General features: G+C 37.6%; 1 protein-coding gene across 3 annotated transcripts in view; it reads left to right on the forward strand.

Annotated features, from left to right (window-relative positions):
- The window catches only part of APOO (apolipoprotein O), a 44,373-nt gene that overhangs the window by 24,130 nt on the left and 3,096 nt on the right, over positions 1–17,147 (forward strand). For all 3 annotated transcript variants that reach the window (XM_072428412.1, XM_072428420.1, XM_072428404.1), the window contains exons 6-7: positions 11,651–11,742; positions 17,032–17,136. In XM_072428412.1, coding sequence (XP_072284513.1) covers positions 11,651–11,742; positions 17,032–17,136 — 197 coding nt within the window. The remainder of the gene's footprint in view (positions 1–11,650; positions 11,743–17,031; positions 17,137–17,147) is intronic.

A 17,147-nucleotide genomic window follows, 5' to 3' on the forward strand; every position in this document is an offset into this window, starting at 1 on the left:
GTTCTCCTTTTTCGTCACTCACAATACCAAGATTTTCCAGGAAGAATTCTTGATGTGAGTGCAAGAAATGTTAATTTTTAATGACATGCGACAACCCAGTTTCTGGTATGAATCAAACAGATTCTTAACTCCTTCCTTGTATGTAGGAGACTTATGGTTGCCCAAGAAATTTTCACACAGCCACTTGAATGCATCCCAAGCTTCTAGCTCAGCTGCTGATAGAGATTGTTTAAAAACATCATCCTGCAAAACAGACTTGATCTGTGGCCCTATAACTATCCCTTACTTCATTTTTGCAGTGGTTATGTTTCTTTTCAATTTCTTTTTAATACATTTCATACAAAAAAAAACACATACACAATATTAGGTTATTTAGGGTAAGTGATATTCACAATGTAGATATGTTCCCCCATTACCATATAGATTTAAAAAAAAAACGCGTGAATTGTAAATCTTCCCTTTCCTAGGTGCTAAACAAATATACCAATTAAACTTTAATTCATAACTTCATTGTGATAACTTCAAACTCTTAACAAGTCTCCACCTTTCTTCTACTGAAATTTAATTGTGAGAAAAAAAAATAAAGTATTCCCTATTTCAGCATAGTATAGCCTTTAGAGTTTAAATTCCCTGATTTTCTAAATTATAATCTCCCACCCTCCTATCAGTGATAAAGTCAAATTATCCTTATACCCTACCTTATCGCACATTATTAATTCTCGCCTCAAATCTTTCCATTATTACACCTAACAACACAAGACAAAAAAAAAAAAATCTCCTTGATCACCAAAGTCGATTCCATTGTTTCATAGGGCATATATTGATTTTAAATTTATTAGACATATAATCACATCCCATCAGCATATAAAATCTTTCTAGGGTCCCCAAATCTTCTGGAATTTAGACATAATATCATTTTGTATTGCCCTCATTTACCAAAAAACACATAATTTTTTTGTTTAACATGTTCCACACTGGGTGTAGATGATTTCCCGGCCTTTGCCAACTCCATCTTTGTTGATATGTTACCAAATTTAATTGCTTCTTAGTAGGAAGATTTAATAACAACTGAAGATTTAATAACGCTTCTTGTGGGCTTTTCACAAACACTCTACTTGTTAGGGTATATGCTATCAGATATACCTTTGTCTAGTATTTGCTGATCTTAGGACACACCCACCAGGTATGATATAACGTACCTTACCATACCTTATTAAAGGGGTTATCTGTGCTGCTGCATAGTATAAGTATAATTGTGGCACCGGTAACCCACCTCTGGCTTTCTGACAATATAAAATCTTCTTTATATTCTGATATTCTGGGCCTCTTAGAGTTCCAAATATATTATAACATTCTCTGCAGTAATTTAATGAGCATCTTACAAGGGATTCTAATAGGTAGAACACATGTCAGATACAAATTTTGGGTAACCATGTCATTTTAATCAAGGCGATTCTCCCTAACCATGATATATGATATCTCTTCCACGAGTCCAATAAATTTACTAAATGCCTACAAAGGTCAGGTATATTAGCATCATATAACTTATTATAAGTGGGTGTAATACAAACCCCTAGATACCTCAAGCATTTCTCCTTCCATTTAAACGGGAATGATTCCTGCAATGTTCTTACAATTTCCTTATTCAATGAGATTTTTAATGCCTTACTTTAGAATTATTCACTTGTAGACCAGAGAATTTCTGAAATTGCGACAAAATGGATAACAGATTTGGTAAAGTTACTTGTGTCTTTGTTACACATAACAAAACATCATCTGCAAAGAGCCTCCTTTTATGGTGATTTTCTCTATTTATTACCCTACTTATATCTTGATGATTCCTAATGGCCTGTGCCAGTGGCTCCATTGCTAAGGCAAACAGTAGTGGTGAGAGTGGACATCCTTGCCTAGTGCCCCTCTCGATTGAAAAATATGGAGAGCGAAAGCCCGAGTACTGTACAAAGGCTTTTAGTGTCGCATATAATGCTGCCACCCATGAACAAAAGTGTGGACCAAATCTCCAATATTTCAACAGGTACATTAAGTATGGCCAAAGTACAGAGTCAAAAGCCTTTTTTATATCTAAGCTCAAAAACATTGTTGCTTATTTTTTTGTACATAATACGTCAGGTGCATCATCCTGCGAATAATATCTCCTGCCTGTCTCCTTGGGATAAACCTTGTTTGGTCCAATGAGATTAAATGTTCTATTACCCAGATCAACCTCGCTGTCAACACTAATGCCAGTAATTTGGCGTCGATATTAAGTAGGGAAATAGGTCTATAATTAGACCACACCGTTATGTCTGTGTCCGGTTTTGGTATCATACATACTGCCGCTTCCAATATATTTGGGTCCAGGCCTTCCCCCTTCAATACTCCAATAAAAGTCTGAACCAAAGATGGTGTCGGTTCTTCTACATACTTTTTATAGTACCCCGCTTTAAAACTATCCTGTCCACTTACGGTTCTGGCGCTTGATGTAGCGGCGGTGTTCAGAGCCCTTGCCCTTCTAACTTCCCCCCTTTCCCCGCTGTTCTGTGTGGTCAGAGAGCGGACAGCAGAGGGCGGATGGAACCCTTTATTTCGGGCTTCCAGTCCTCCAGACGATCCCAGCAGAAGCAGGCAGGGAAGAAGGCTACACAGGCCAAGATGGCCAACGCCATGCGGGACCACGCGGACGAGTCTTTCAGTCCAGGTAGGGCAGAGTCCTCTGTGCACAGCCTTAGATTACACCGAGCTGGCTATGGAGGTCTCCCAGCATCTTAAGCCCACTCTGATACAGGATATTAAAGAGGCGTTACAGCAGCATTTACAGCCTATACCAGAAATTGTCACTAAACATGGAGTAGAGCGGCAAAGTATGCAACAACACATTAGCGATTTGGAAGAATATTTTTTGTCTACTTGTACCCAACAGGAGCAGATGAATGATCAGTACTTGCAATTACAGGAAAAAACTATAGATATGGAAAATAGAGCACGCCGCAATAATTTGTGCATTATTGATGTTCCTGAGTCATATAAGCCTTCTGAATTGGAGAAGCGCTGTTCCATCACCCTCCCTAAATCCTTGGGGCCTAAAGCACCTATGAAGATAGAGAGGGTCCATAGATTGGGACCCCCCAGCGTCTTTTCTTATGTATACCTCCTTAAGCTTGCTACTCGGAACGTCAAGGGCCTTCGGTCCCCTGCTAAATGCACAAAAGTTTTGAGGCATTTAAAGACGATACAAACAGATATTTCCATCATACAAGAAACGCATCTTACTTCTTCTCTATACCACCTAATGCGAAAGAATTGGTGGGTGAAGTCTGGGGAGCCCCGGCAGCGGGGTGTCGTGCTTGAGTTCTTATCCTGCTGCATGAAAAGTTACAGTACACCATATCTGCAAAGTCATGTGATGCTGTAGCTGGCAGATGGGCATCGCTCACTCTTCAATTTCCTGCTAACTCGCTTACTATAATGGCGGTCTACGGTCCCAACTCAAACAATTCGTTTTTTTTAAATAATTTGTTGGGTACCCTCCAATTGCTTCCACACACCTCTCTGTTGGTGGCAGGGGATTTTAATGCCGTGTCTACAACTAAAGAAGATAGGCATCCACCACCTCCGAAGCAAGGAGTCTATTCCAATAAAGATAAGACATATCAATCTTTCATGTTAGCAGCAGGGTTGACTAATACTTGGAGACACCTTCACGCACGTGTCGGCAGTTCATTCCACAATGTCGAGGATAAACGCCGTCTTGGTCTCTGATGACTTACTGTGTAAAATTGATACCACTAAAATCCACCTGTTGGTAATCTCGGATCATGCACCTGTCTTCTCAGTTCTCACTGATGGCTTCTTATGTAAAACAGAGTTTGTGTGGAGGTTTCCCTCATTTCTAGCCAAAGATAAATCTTTACAACAAAATCTAGAGTTTTGGTGGCGGGATTATGAATATTATAATGCTCAACACAAGTCTAACCCCGCACTATTTTGGGACACAGCAAAAGCGGTGCTAAGAGACAACATTATGGCTTATGTTGCATCCAAGAAGAAACAGACGTTTGCAAGATACCAAGAGGCCTGTTCTCAAGCACGCCAGGCTAACCTGGCCTTCAAGTTGTCAATTTCCACTTCTGATAGGGAGCATTGGTTGCAAATAAAAAAGGGCATGTGTTTTCTGGATCGGCCAGTATGATACCATGATTAGGTCCTATCTCTCTGCTGAGGTTTTTAGATATGGAAATAAGTCTGGTAAATTACTGGCCAATCTAGGAGGGGGATACCGGACGCCGCCGCGCATCACGGCTCTTAAGGATGCCCAAGGGGTCGTGCATAAAACACCTGGGGGTATTGCCTTGGTGTTTGCATTCTACTACACAAAATTATATTCTAACCAAGGGAGCAATCTGGCCCAAGGCCAAGCTTTCCTTGATATGCTAACACTTCCACAGTTATCTGCAGAAGTTTTGTGTTTTCTTAACTCGCCTATTACAGAGGAAGAAACTTTGTCGGCCATTAAGCACTCATCTAACTCTAAAGTGCCAGGCCCTGATGGCCTGCTCGCTGAATTCTACACAATCTTGGTCGACAGGATTTCTACTCCTCTTACCACATTGTATAACAGTATGTTTTCCCAGTCTACATATCTAGACACAGGAAAACTAGCTTTTATAAAAGTACTTCCAAAAAACCGGTCCCCTGGATCCGGGATCATATCGTCCAATATCATTACTGAACAAAGATGTTAAACTGCTCTCTAAGATCCTGGCGGATCGCCTAGCTAAGTTTCTTCCACAATTAGTTAGCCCTGCACAAGCCGGTTTCATAATAGGTAAATCTACTACTTATAACATACAGAAATTACTAGTAGTTCTTAAACATGTTCGTTTGTCGGGTCTTACTCCTGCGTCGGCTGCCATTATGGCACTTGACGCAGAAAAAGCCTTTGATAGTGTGGAATGGTCTTGGGTAAATTTAGTTCTGGTCAGGTTTAGTTTTTGGTGGGCAAAATTTTTCCAATCTGTGTATATATTACCACTATGAGTAACCTGGGTATAAGAATTGCAAATTGTTATTTTTTAACATACCTGGGGATTCAAGTTTCCTGTAATGTCCCCGATTGAACTATTCTCTGATCATATCTAAAATTCTAGCCGAGTTATCTCAATGGAAATCTCTCCCACTGTCACTAATGGGTCGATGCCACCTTGTTAAAATGATCAGTTTCACTAGATTGCTCTACCTATTACAAACCTTACCATTTCTTCTGCGTCACACAGATGTTAAAAAACTTCTGTCAGCTTTTGTTTCTTTTATTTGGCAGGGCAAGACTCCTCATATTGCCAGATCTAAATTAGTCTGTTCTAAAGACAACTTGGGAGTTATTTCCCTGATCTACGTAAATATAATTTAGTATGTCTTATGAGACATGTCAAGGACTGGTGGCATGGTACATCCTAATATACAGTAGTAAAATTAGAGACTTGTTTGGTTCAACCCTGGTCTCTACTGAGTCTTTTAAATAGTCCTTTCTCATCTGTGCTGCCCAATTTATGTAAAAATCTTCTGCTAAGGGATACTTTACTAGCATGGAGAGAAATAAAAAAGCTGTTCCATTGTTGTGTGGGTCCAACTGTTAACATTCCTCTGCAAACCACACCCTGTTTTCCCCAGGGTCAAGTATATAAGGCTTTTGAACTATGGAAATGCAGAGGCATAGCGGTTCTTGGTCATCTTTTGGATGACTCTTAAAATCTTCTGCCCTTTGAAATACTACGACCTACGACTCAAATATGCTCTGCCTCTGCATCATTTCCTCCCTTATTTACAAGTTAAATCTACTTTTTTTTGGATCTCAGGCAATTAAATTTAGTACTTCCAGGCCAGATCCAACAACTTTTGCGAGAGTCTGCATTGAGACATTCCATATCTCATAATTACCCTTTAATAAGAGATATCCCTACTGATGCAGCTTGTGTGCTTCCTTTTGTGCGCCGTTGGGCGGCTTTTCTTAATCTTCCACATTTGGAGGCCCTTGAGTTACTAGAATCCTCTTGGTCATGCATGCGTAAAGTTATAATTAGTTATAATTAGTGAACAGTGGTGGAAAATCTAATTCAAATGAATACATAGAGCATATTATGCTTTTAATATACCCTCCAATCCCCGCAATCTGACACCTAGGTTGACAGCATGCCCCAAGTGTAACTTTGCTTTAGCTCCTCTTGAACATTTATTGTGGGACTGTCCTGTTATATCCAGGTTCTGGTCTAAAGTTTTTGACTTTTCCTGTTTAGTTACTGGATACAGCAGACAATTATCTCCGCAATTGGCCTTATTTCATTGTAGTGTAGTGTAAACCCGCGTTTGCTATCCCTACACAGCTATTGGTGACCAAATTTGAACACCTTTGTTATTTAGCAGCCAAAAAATGTATCCTCAAGATGTGGCTTGAGACGAAACCTCCAGATATTTCTCAGGATGATACAATCTTCAAGCTATATTGACAGTAGATAAAATTAAAGCTACTAAACATCGAGAGACACATTCACAAAGATTCTTTGGTACATGGATGCCTTATTTACCGCACACTCTTTCCCTAGCCAAGCTCCAGGATATTATAGAACTCTTTGGACACGCCACTTGGTATGACCTTAGGACCCTTGGTAATGTCTGAATCCTTATATACAATTCCTTTACTTTAAATCCACTATCTGTGGGTCAACATCGTATAGTAAAGTGTCTATTCCTGCCTAACTGTTTTCTTTTTTTTTCTGTATAGGGGTTAGGTTTTCTGTTTAATACTTTGTTTGGTTTTGTTGATTATTGTTATTAATGTCTACTATACTCCAAGAAGACAGAAAATCAGAGTGGGGCAGTGGTAGCTGACAGTGTTTGACCTGTTTGATCTGTATTATTATATACTTTTTCAAACTGTCATAATTCATTGTGATGTTTAACATTGGTTATTAGAACTACCTGCCATTAATAAAGACATTAAAAAAAAACAAAAACAAAAAAACTATCCGGTCCAAGCTTTTTGCTCATGTCCAGCTGTTTTATCGCCTGCTTTACCTCCTGGGACGGTAAGGTTTTTTTTTTGTTTTTTTTGTTTTTTTTTAGAGAGAAGAACTGTTTCATCTTTTCTTCATTCATCTCTTGAGATGACTGATAAAGAGATCGCAATCTATCATAAAACTCCTTTACTATATGTTCTGGGTTACTAGTCAAACCTTTTTGCCCAGTTTGTAAAGAATATGGTGCAAATAGTTTTTCTGAATTTTTAAGTCTATTTGCCAGAAGGGTATGTGATCTATTTCCATATGTATATGATTTTTTTCTAGTCCATCTCACCTTTTTTTCTGTTATTACTGTATCACAAAGATTTAATTGTGTCTTTATCTGTTCCATACGTCTTCCCAATTCTCGACTCGGTGAGTCTTAGAATTGAGCACAAATGGATTTATACTCCTGTTCCAACTGTTAGTTGCTCTAAACGCCTTTTTTTAAGACGTGATGCACTTAGTATAAAGAGTCTTATGGGCTGCCCACAACACTGCATCTGAAAACTCCCGAGTTTGCATTTATATCAAAGTATTCTATCAACGCCTCTCTTATCCGTTGCTTCACTTGTCTATCACTTGTAAAGATCCAATGAGAATCCATTTAAAAGAAGGCATATGGTATAAAGATGAAAGTACTATTTGCACTGCATCATGATCAGACCATGATATAGCTACTGGATTTTACCAATGGGAGACTATCAATTGTTACAAATATATGGTCTATGTGGGTCAGGATTTTATGAGCATGAGAATAATGTGTATATTCTCACTCATCTTAATGTTTTTCTCTCCACATATCCACTAACATTTCTGTACGTAATAAATCTCTTAATGCCTGTGTATTTGATGTATCTTTGTACTGATTTGATACAATCACTGTACTCTTTTTATCTAGACTAGGTATCAATGGGGTATTCGAGTCTCCGCACATGATTAGTAGGCCTTGTGCATGCGTTTGTACCAGCTGAAGCATATGAGCAAAAAATCGTACCTGATTCTCGTTGCATAATAGTTAACTATTGTTACCCTAATATCATCTAAGCTTCCCACCAACATGAGATATCTACCCTCAGGATCTTTTAACTGTGAATCCAATACAAATGGAATTCCTTTTCTGAAGCTTAAAAGAACCCCATGCCGTTTATACAAGGAGTTAGCCATAAATACCATAGGGTATGACGCATGGAGATATTTAGGGCATGACTGAAAGGAAAAATGCGTCTCCTGTAAACATATTGTATCTATCGTTTGAGCATTAAAATATTGAAAAGCCCGCATGCGTTTCAATGGAGAATTAAGACCCTGTATATTTAAAGATATATTAGACGCCGTCATTTTAGAATTAAAAAAAAAAAAAAAACTTCCTTACCCTGCACTAGCTTTCTTATTTTATTGTTAATCTGTAACTTTGGAGACCTAGATTTTCCAAAACTCAAAAAATACAAACAAAACTCACAAAAACATGATTAATTCCTCTGGATGGGAGGAACTCTAATAGGACCTCCCCTCCCTAGGAGCGAATACAAGTTTACACATTGCACAACATAACAATACCTCCCTAACTTACTCATGAATACCATTTTCTTATATCTAAACTTGAGGTATAATTTTTGGTAGAACAAAAATTTGTTCACCTTTATTTACTCCAGGCACTCTTCTTCCCTGGTTTTAAGGTTTGTGCCCGAGACATTTGAGATGTGCAGTGATAACCACCGGGGTGGGACTCCATTTGCTTTAGTATTTACTCTCATTTTATATCGCTTCATTCATTATTTTATAGTGGACTCATTAATAACATTCATCTTAAATCTTCTAAAAATATATATAAAGGCTAAAATGCTAAATAACATTGTTCCACCGCTATGACACTGATGTTCTCGACTTTGTAGGGGAGATGTCCTTATAGCAATAGCTTTTCAAACGTTGCTGTATTGTTTTTACTGAAGGCACTGAAGATCTCTCATTTTTATCTGAGCTTTCACTTTGTGCTGGAAGTGGTAAGCCCACAGCTTGAAAACATATTAGTGCTTCATATGGTGAAGTACCGCGTTTCCCCGAAAATAAGACACCCCCCGAAAGTAAGCCCTAGCAGGATTTTTGGCTGTTTTCCAGCAAGCTAGAAATATAAGCCCTCCCCCGAAAGTAAGCCCTAGCTTAATACCGTAGAATATCTTCAGCACATACTGTACATAGTGGTGGGGGAGGAAGTAAAGGACATCACAGACTGTCACACGAGTGCAGGACTGTCACAACATCACTACCCCGTATGTACGAGTATTCCAGGCTCACACAATCCATCACTTCTGGGGGGGCAGAGCTGATGATTGTTGAGAGAGATGTGAAGGGAGGGCACACTGAGCCTGTCACATCTCTCCTTCTCAAATGATCGTGGTGGGGGGAGGAGAAAAGAGAGGACGCTGAGGATGCCACACCTCTCCAGTGCAGTGCAGAACTGATTGTGCTGGGGGGAGTGAAGGGAGAACAGCGTGGATAAGGCTGTCCCATCTCTCTTCCAGAGCACAGTGATGCAGGACTGATTGGTGAGGGGGGGGAGGGTAGAAGAGGGAGGACACAGCACACAGCTTACTTACAGAGTTACCATGATGTCGCAGAATGTGATAACGTTTGAAATAAATGTAAATTTTTTTGCGGTTTGTTGTTCTTCTCAAAATTTAAGCCCTACCTGAAAATAAGCCCTAGGGCATTTCTTGGAGAAAAAAATAATATAAGACAGTATCTTATTTTCGGGGAAACACGGTAATAATTTGGGTTTTCCCATTTTCAGTAAAAATTAGCTTAAATGGATGTTATTTTCTTTGCTGTTGTATATAATGATACCTGTAATATATCTTTGTAATATATATTTTCTGCAGGAAGCTATCTGGTTCACAGGACATTACCTGCATTTTTTCTGGGGAAATACCCCTTTCTATCAAATCAGATTTACTCTCTCCTACCTCTTCCTTCTCTCTGCGTTCTTGGTTTCCTGGAGTGCTTAACAACGCCAACTTTGCCACCCCATGTATTGCAGCCGCTCTACCCATGCTCTTCATGTCCCTCCTGGCTTTGCCTCGAGACAACATCTCCTCTGTTTCCTGCAGTCCCGCGAGAACCCGTGCCGTCCTCCAGGCGCTGTCCACTTGTCCTCAGCTTGGCTGTCCATCCCGCTCCCGGTGAGTCATGGAGCTGACTCGGCGCACTTACGTCAGCCCCACGCATGCATCCACCCCAACTATCCAGTGCTTATGTTTGGAAACTCCCTAACAAGGTACTGAAAACCCATGGAGTTTGATTTACCCATGTCCTTTACAAGGTTCTTCATCATCCTAACTTTTTATATGGAGAGGTGGCAGAAATATTTTATGCGGATCAACCAGAGTCAGAAACTTGACACTGCTTGTTCCGGGCTTATAGGTATTATTTGGTAGCCAATCACGCTAGACATAATGGTCTCCCGTAGATCAGCTGTCCCACAAGCACAGGAAACAGCAATATTTTTTGAATCCTCCTTGCATTCCCATCAGCAAGCCAATGACCTTTAGATTCCCACAGAGGTTGCATTGATGTGTTTTATACTGTAATACTTCAAGTAGTAACTTCATTTTGTCATAGGACTCCTTTAGGTTAACGGAATGTGCAATCGGTAAACTTGGTTTGGAATTACCATTATGCAGTAAGACTGATTTACCCAGTCACGCAGTCCTTTGGAACAACTGCTACAGATGACATGTGGAACCCAAGATTTATTCTGGTCACCAAGTGGACAGCCGAAATATATTTTGTATATCTTTTCAAGTTCTGTGGTAATTTGGCAACGTTGTGCTTTCGTCGTGAATGAACCACACACGTAACAGAAACTGTCAGGATCATAAAGGCAATTTCTAGGCATGATGACAAATGAAATCAAGCGCAGTTAGTGCGGTCTCCAACTAAAAATAAAAATTTTCTAATATGATAAGGCTATTTATAACGAATTTCACACAATATATAATTAGCTGCATCACAAAAACTAGACGCACTAGAAAAAAACTGAACACAGATGTGAAATCCGCAAAAATACTACAAAGCCCACATAAAATTATATCTGATGAAAATGACATGTTGACCTGTGAAGTTAATGTCTTATTTGTTCATTTTTTTATTTTTTTTGGCCCCCTTACAGGCACTAGTATTAACATTTTATCCAATTTATTGAATTTGGGATACATGCAGCATGCAACTTTCTCTCTCTCAGTTTCAATTGATATTACCATTGTGTCAATAGTTAAATGTTATAACACCGTTTTTACCATTATATCTAACTGAGATTAAAACTCAAACTCATGATCAATTTTTAAGTGGTATACTACATTAAAAAGGAATCGTGGGTAGGGCAGTTTTGAATGACTTCTTGATAGATTGTGGTTACCCTAATAATTTTATCAGTGTGATAATTTATTAGTTAGTGCCATAGTCTCTCTGAACTCAAAGATCACTACTGGTTATGTCAACATATTAAAATATAGAATAGAAATATTAGTGCCTTCTTGTACTGCATTTTCTTTGCTGTCATTATTTCTTGAATTTTGTTTTACTCTGATGTTTGTCAATAGGTTCAAGAATAAAAAAAATAATATATCCTTTGGGATTTATGGGAATTGGCTCTTCTCTCTATTACCCCCAACAGGCAGCTACAATTGCAAAGGTAATATACTGTAATTAAATAGTTGCTTCATTGCACAGTTTGATTGTATGTTCTTCAAACACTACAGGCAAAATGTGTTTTATTATAAGTATGAAGTCACCTTCTTACCTTTTCTAAACCATTTTTGCTATTTTACCAGCAACAACACTTTTAGCTTGTCACAGCAACAGGAGCTATGTATTTAGTGTGCTATACTAACATTGGTAAAATATTCCTTAACTTTCATAACTTAGTCTAATACAGTATATTGTTTGCAGAGCAATAAAAAAAAAGCTGCACAGCAAAGTACACATTACTTTGTTGCCAGAATCCGCCAATGTAAACTCAATATTATATGAATTTCATACTAATCCAGAGATTCTTGTGTGACCCAGTGTCTTTGGCCTTATTTTGGGCCTTAATGGCAGACCTGCTATGAATAAAGATTTTCTATATGGAAACTCCTTAAAGGTCACTGCTTTCAGCATCAAATATACTGATATTACACCATGCTATATGTTTAATTTTGAGGAACCTAAGATGTGAATGGTTACTTAAATTAAAGCTATAATAGTTTTGGATCAGCTATTCAATGTAACAGTTTTACTAAATGAAAAAGTTCTTACGTTAGACAAGTTTTATAAATGTTATTAAGTCCCAATCATACAGACCAATGTTTTCTGCATTGTTTTTGAATTTACATTCTACCTGTTTGCTCTTCTTTAATGTATGTTACATTCAAGGCATATCATTGTTGATAACTTTCATAATTGCCATTGTGCTTAATTGATGTTTTAAGGGCAGCATCATGACAGATAAACCAGTAGAAGATAATAGTCTTTAGTTCTGCTTTAGGAACCCATTTCCTTTTTTTCATATTTTCTTTGCAATAGTGCACAGTAAAGCTCACTTGTTACTGAAGTGTATGGTGTCACACTAAAATCGATGCAAAGCCTAGTGGTGCTCTAATGGCATACTAGCACATCTGCATGCACCTTCCCTGCAGTACATCAGTATGCATGATGAATTTGCAGAGGAGCAATTTCCCCTCTGTTGGGGACCCATGCAAGATGATTTAGCCAAAGAAATTATACATACCTCACAATAAAGCATTTTTATGCCACTAGAGCAACTTTAAACTTTAGTAAGTGGGTGATATGTTGATTTTACACATTTGTTTTGTTAGTTTTCTATTCCTTAGTTGCATGAGTCTAACTTGATAAAAGCTCAATTCATTACACATTACATTATTATTTAAGTATAATATAATAGAGTTATGAAGATTTTGAGGAACATTTACTTTCAAACTTGCTCATTCTATATCCTGCATATTAAGTATTGATCAGTTTTGACAAATCTCCTTCTAGGAAAATATTGGAGAAAGTGCAAAGCAACAAGGCAGATTCTGTATGAGCTAGATTTACCCTTGTAACCATTCTGTTTAAATTAGGAGTGATTTAGGCACAGATGTGAAATTGTCCTGTGTCACACTTCCTAAACTCCTTTAGGAAATGTTTTTCCCTTTTTTTTAGTTTTTCAGCAAGTGTAAAGGAGAATAAGCTACTATTACTATTACTACAGATTGTTATTGTGTATTCTGTAGGCTAGTGAGGCATGTTTGTCCATCTGTTATTACTATTGTTCTTCTTAATTTTTTTTTATTTGTTGTTGTTATATCATATTCGTTTCTCTGAAAAACTCAATAAAAACATTAAAATACAAAAATGATAGGTAAAGATTCCATCAGGGTTTTTACACACTGAATATCACCTCTGGTTTTCTTTTTCGAATATAATTGTAGTATAGCAAAGTCCAGCTTCCCACATGATTCTGTAAATGTAGATCTGGCTTGATTCATTCTTTCTTTTTACCAGTGAATTGTATGGAGCTCATTGATTTAGAATGAAGAGCTCTCTGTATCTGATATCTGTTCACAGACAAAATACTAATTGTCCCATCCGCTGGAACACTGTACTGTTTGTTCAGTGGTATTTTGACCATGCTTAGTTAAATAGACATTTGGTTTAATATTGCTGTAAGTTAGTGCCAGAATTGCCTGGAACTAGAAAGTAATTTCACTTTTTTTTAATTTCTAAGTAAGTATATAAAATGGCCCTTTATTTCTCTTATATATTTTTTTAGCCATGAAATAGTCTCTTTCCCTGAAATCTTCAGGTTTGCACTGTGTGAAGAGAGGGGCTGCTACACACCTGGGCTTGCAATTTTTTCTGGCAGAAAAGTATATGTTGAGGATGGATCACCACATGCTTTTATGCAATGCAGTTGCTGCAGACCCATAAAGTAGTAAATTTTATGGTACTCGCCTTTTTTGGCGAGTTATATTTTGCATACTGTAGGTGTTACGGGTTGGCAGCCTCTGGACAACCTTCAGTAACATTTTGAGTTTTATTCAGCAATTCTCAATGCCTACACTGTGCATGTTGAGTACTATAGAAAGTGGATATCAAACTCCTATAACTCTAAAAAACATAAACACCTTACAGAGACAGTTGCAACATTTAAAATCCTAATATATATTAAAATGTCCTTGCATAACTTGTCCTATCTAAGTTTTCAGTATATGGCAGATACAAGTCTCATATTAAAGAAATCATGAAGTAAAATCAAGTCATTGGGCCTGCGTTAATAAAGCTCTCCATGGCTGACGAAGATACACTGTCATCAGTGAACCTGGGTGATGCAGCAAATCTGGAATGGATCTGGTCCAGGATTGAAAACATTTGCTAAATAGCAAATTACTTTTTAAAAATTCATTCCAGGTTGGCTGGATCACCCAGATTCACTGATAAAAGTATATCTTCTGCAGTCTGGGATAGCTTTATTAAATCTATCCCATTGTAAAAAAAAAGTGGGGAGGTCAGAAGGCTTGTATGCAGTAGGGTGGAGAAGGTGCATTAATCACATTACACAAAATGGTGCATGTTTTGGTAGGTATCACCATACACATTGGCATTATAAAAGTGTATTTAACCTGAATTTCTGCATTAAGACATATATAAATCCAAAAACAAAAATGCACTATATTGCAGCTGACCAGTCTTTAGATGTGGTGGCTACTCTAGTTGTATTTTTTCAGGCTTTTCTACCTTTATTTTCACCTGGTGATTCTGCCACTTCTGGACGACTAAACACACTTAAAATTTCTGAGATTATATTTAACAGACCATATGTTTGGGTGTACAAATACTTTAAAATAGCTATACAAGTGAATTTAATAGCCTACTAAAGATATACCAATATCTTTGTAATATCTTTGTAATGCAGAGTGCTTATCCAAACAACACATCTGATTTATGTTTAAATAGAAAAAAATATGCTTATCCAACGGAGGCAGAGAGGACCCGAATAGTTTACAATCTAGGAGGTGGGGGGAGTATCATACAATGGGAGGGATGTAGAATTTAGCCCACAATATAAACATGTTTGCAAACCTAACAGGTGTGACATTTGGCCGGTTTAGTAATTACTCTGCATCAGCTGGTCAAATTTACTAAGAAACCACATTTTCTGCAAACTGTGATAGTTTGTAACCTGAGTTAAGCACTGCATAGGGATTTTGCTGTAAGACAAGGCAATTATGCAGCAACAGCTGTGTAATCTGCTGATTGTTTATGGGGAGATGCTATGGCACTTTTTTCTTGTAATGTGCAAGTGAGCTTTACTTGTACTTTCCAGAAGCCAGCAGTACCTTAGTCACTGTCAGTATCGATAGGTAAGATTGTCATTCAGGCCCTGGAATATCAAGAGGAATTGATGGCTACATTTAGAGTTTATAAACATGGATAGTACAGAGTGGCTTCCATTGCTTGTTGCCATTCTTTCCTCTGTATGATAACACAGCAGAGCATATTTCAGAGCACACAGTGGAGCAGGTGCACTCTCTGATGTTGTAAACAGAGTGCATCACTTGAGATTTGCAAGGCACATGAGGTTTGTTGTCACAATAAATCCTGGCTGTGGATGAAAGTAAATCATCAGATTATATGGGTTAAGACGATCATCTCTCTGTATTGCCTGCATAAGATAAGACATGCCCCTGGTGACTGAATTATTGTTCTAAAGACTAAAACATTTATATTTACAGTTATATAATGTGTTTTTCTACCACTTCATTCATCCAAAAAAGAGTCAGTGAGCCTTCACATGCTTCATTTAGTCACAAAATTACATTATTCAAACAGAAGTACTTTGAGAATATTTTATTTCTATTGTAAACATTTCTAAAAATAAGTTGTGTGACATTAGTTTCCTTCTGTATGCATTATTGTTCTTCATGCATCTGTTCCAGATGGGACTCTTTCTGACCTCTTTTTTAAAATGCTTATCAAAATGTCTGTGAAAGTTCTCAGTCATCCAGGTCACCGTATAGTTTGTAGTAGTTGGTTATGGTCACCTAAATTTATTCTGTATTGTGCTTCTCCAAATGTTTTATACAATCTTGTTGTCGAACTACAATTAGCAATGCATGCACAGAATTGCTTATGTGACATTATAAGCCCTGGTTTTTCTAGCTCCTGTTGTAAGCTATTGTTTAAACCTGTTACTACAACTTATCCCGACAGACTTTACAAGTTTTTTTTCTTGAGGGTGTTGCTGTTTTCTATTTCAACAATCTAACTTTTAATGTGTAATTCAATCTAAAGCATTTCTTTTCATGTGGGGGTATTTACTACTTTCTCTGTGGAGTGATTTATTCTAGTAACAACATGGCCACTGCAGGAAATCAGCAGTAAAATCACAATATAAGTGTTACCTATTCACATAGTTATAAAGTTGTGGCTGAAATTATACTGTAAATGCAAGAATTTGCATTTACAGAATTTACATTATTACTGCTTTGTTAAAGGTTTACAGGAATCACAAATCACTGTCTAAACATACATTCGTAAATTAACTGATAGGTAACAATTAATTTATATAGCAGTATGTTGTTTTAAATTACCAAGTAAGCAGGCTGCAACTGTTTTCTGTAACTTCAAAAGGAAGTGGTGTCCCCCACCTTGTTGTGCTGTCTGGTTGTAAAGCTGTGTGTAAATCACAAATACAGCTGGGCGGTATTAAAAATCTGCAGGTAAACTAGTCCATATCTAATATATTTGGCGGTTTGTCTGAAGATCATTTTAAGTAACATGTTTTTTTTTTTAATAAATATATGTCTATAAGTAATGTTTGTTAAATGTGTCCATAATTGGGATTCACCCCTGTCACCTGTAAAAACCTTTACCAAGTTTAATCTGCATAATGTAATTGTAACTTGTTTTCTTTTTCATTTACATTTTTTTGTTTAAGGATACCAGTACAGTGTTATATGACTGGAGCCTTCAAGGCCTTGTAACCCTTGAGTCTTTGTGGAAAGATGGCGGAAAAAAAAAGACTGGGAAAAAAGAAGAAAAGGTAGGGCTTTT

This window comes from Pyxicephalus adspersus, chromosome 1 (assembly GCF_032062135.1).
Source record: "Pyxicephalus adspersus chromosome 1, UCB_Pads_2.0, whole genome shotgun sequence".
Lineage (NCBI taxonomy): Eukaryota > Metazoa > Chordata > Amphibia > Anura > Pyxicephalidae > Pyxicephalus > Pyxicephalus adspersus.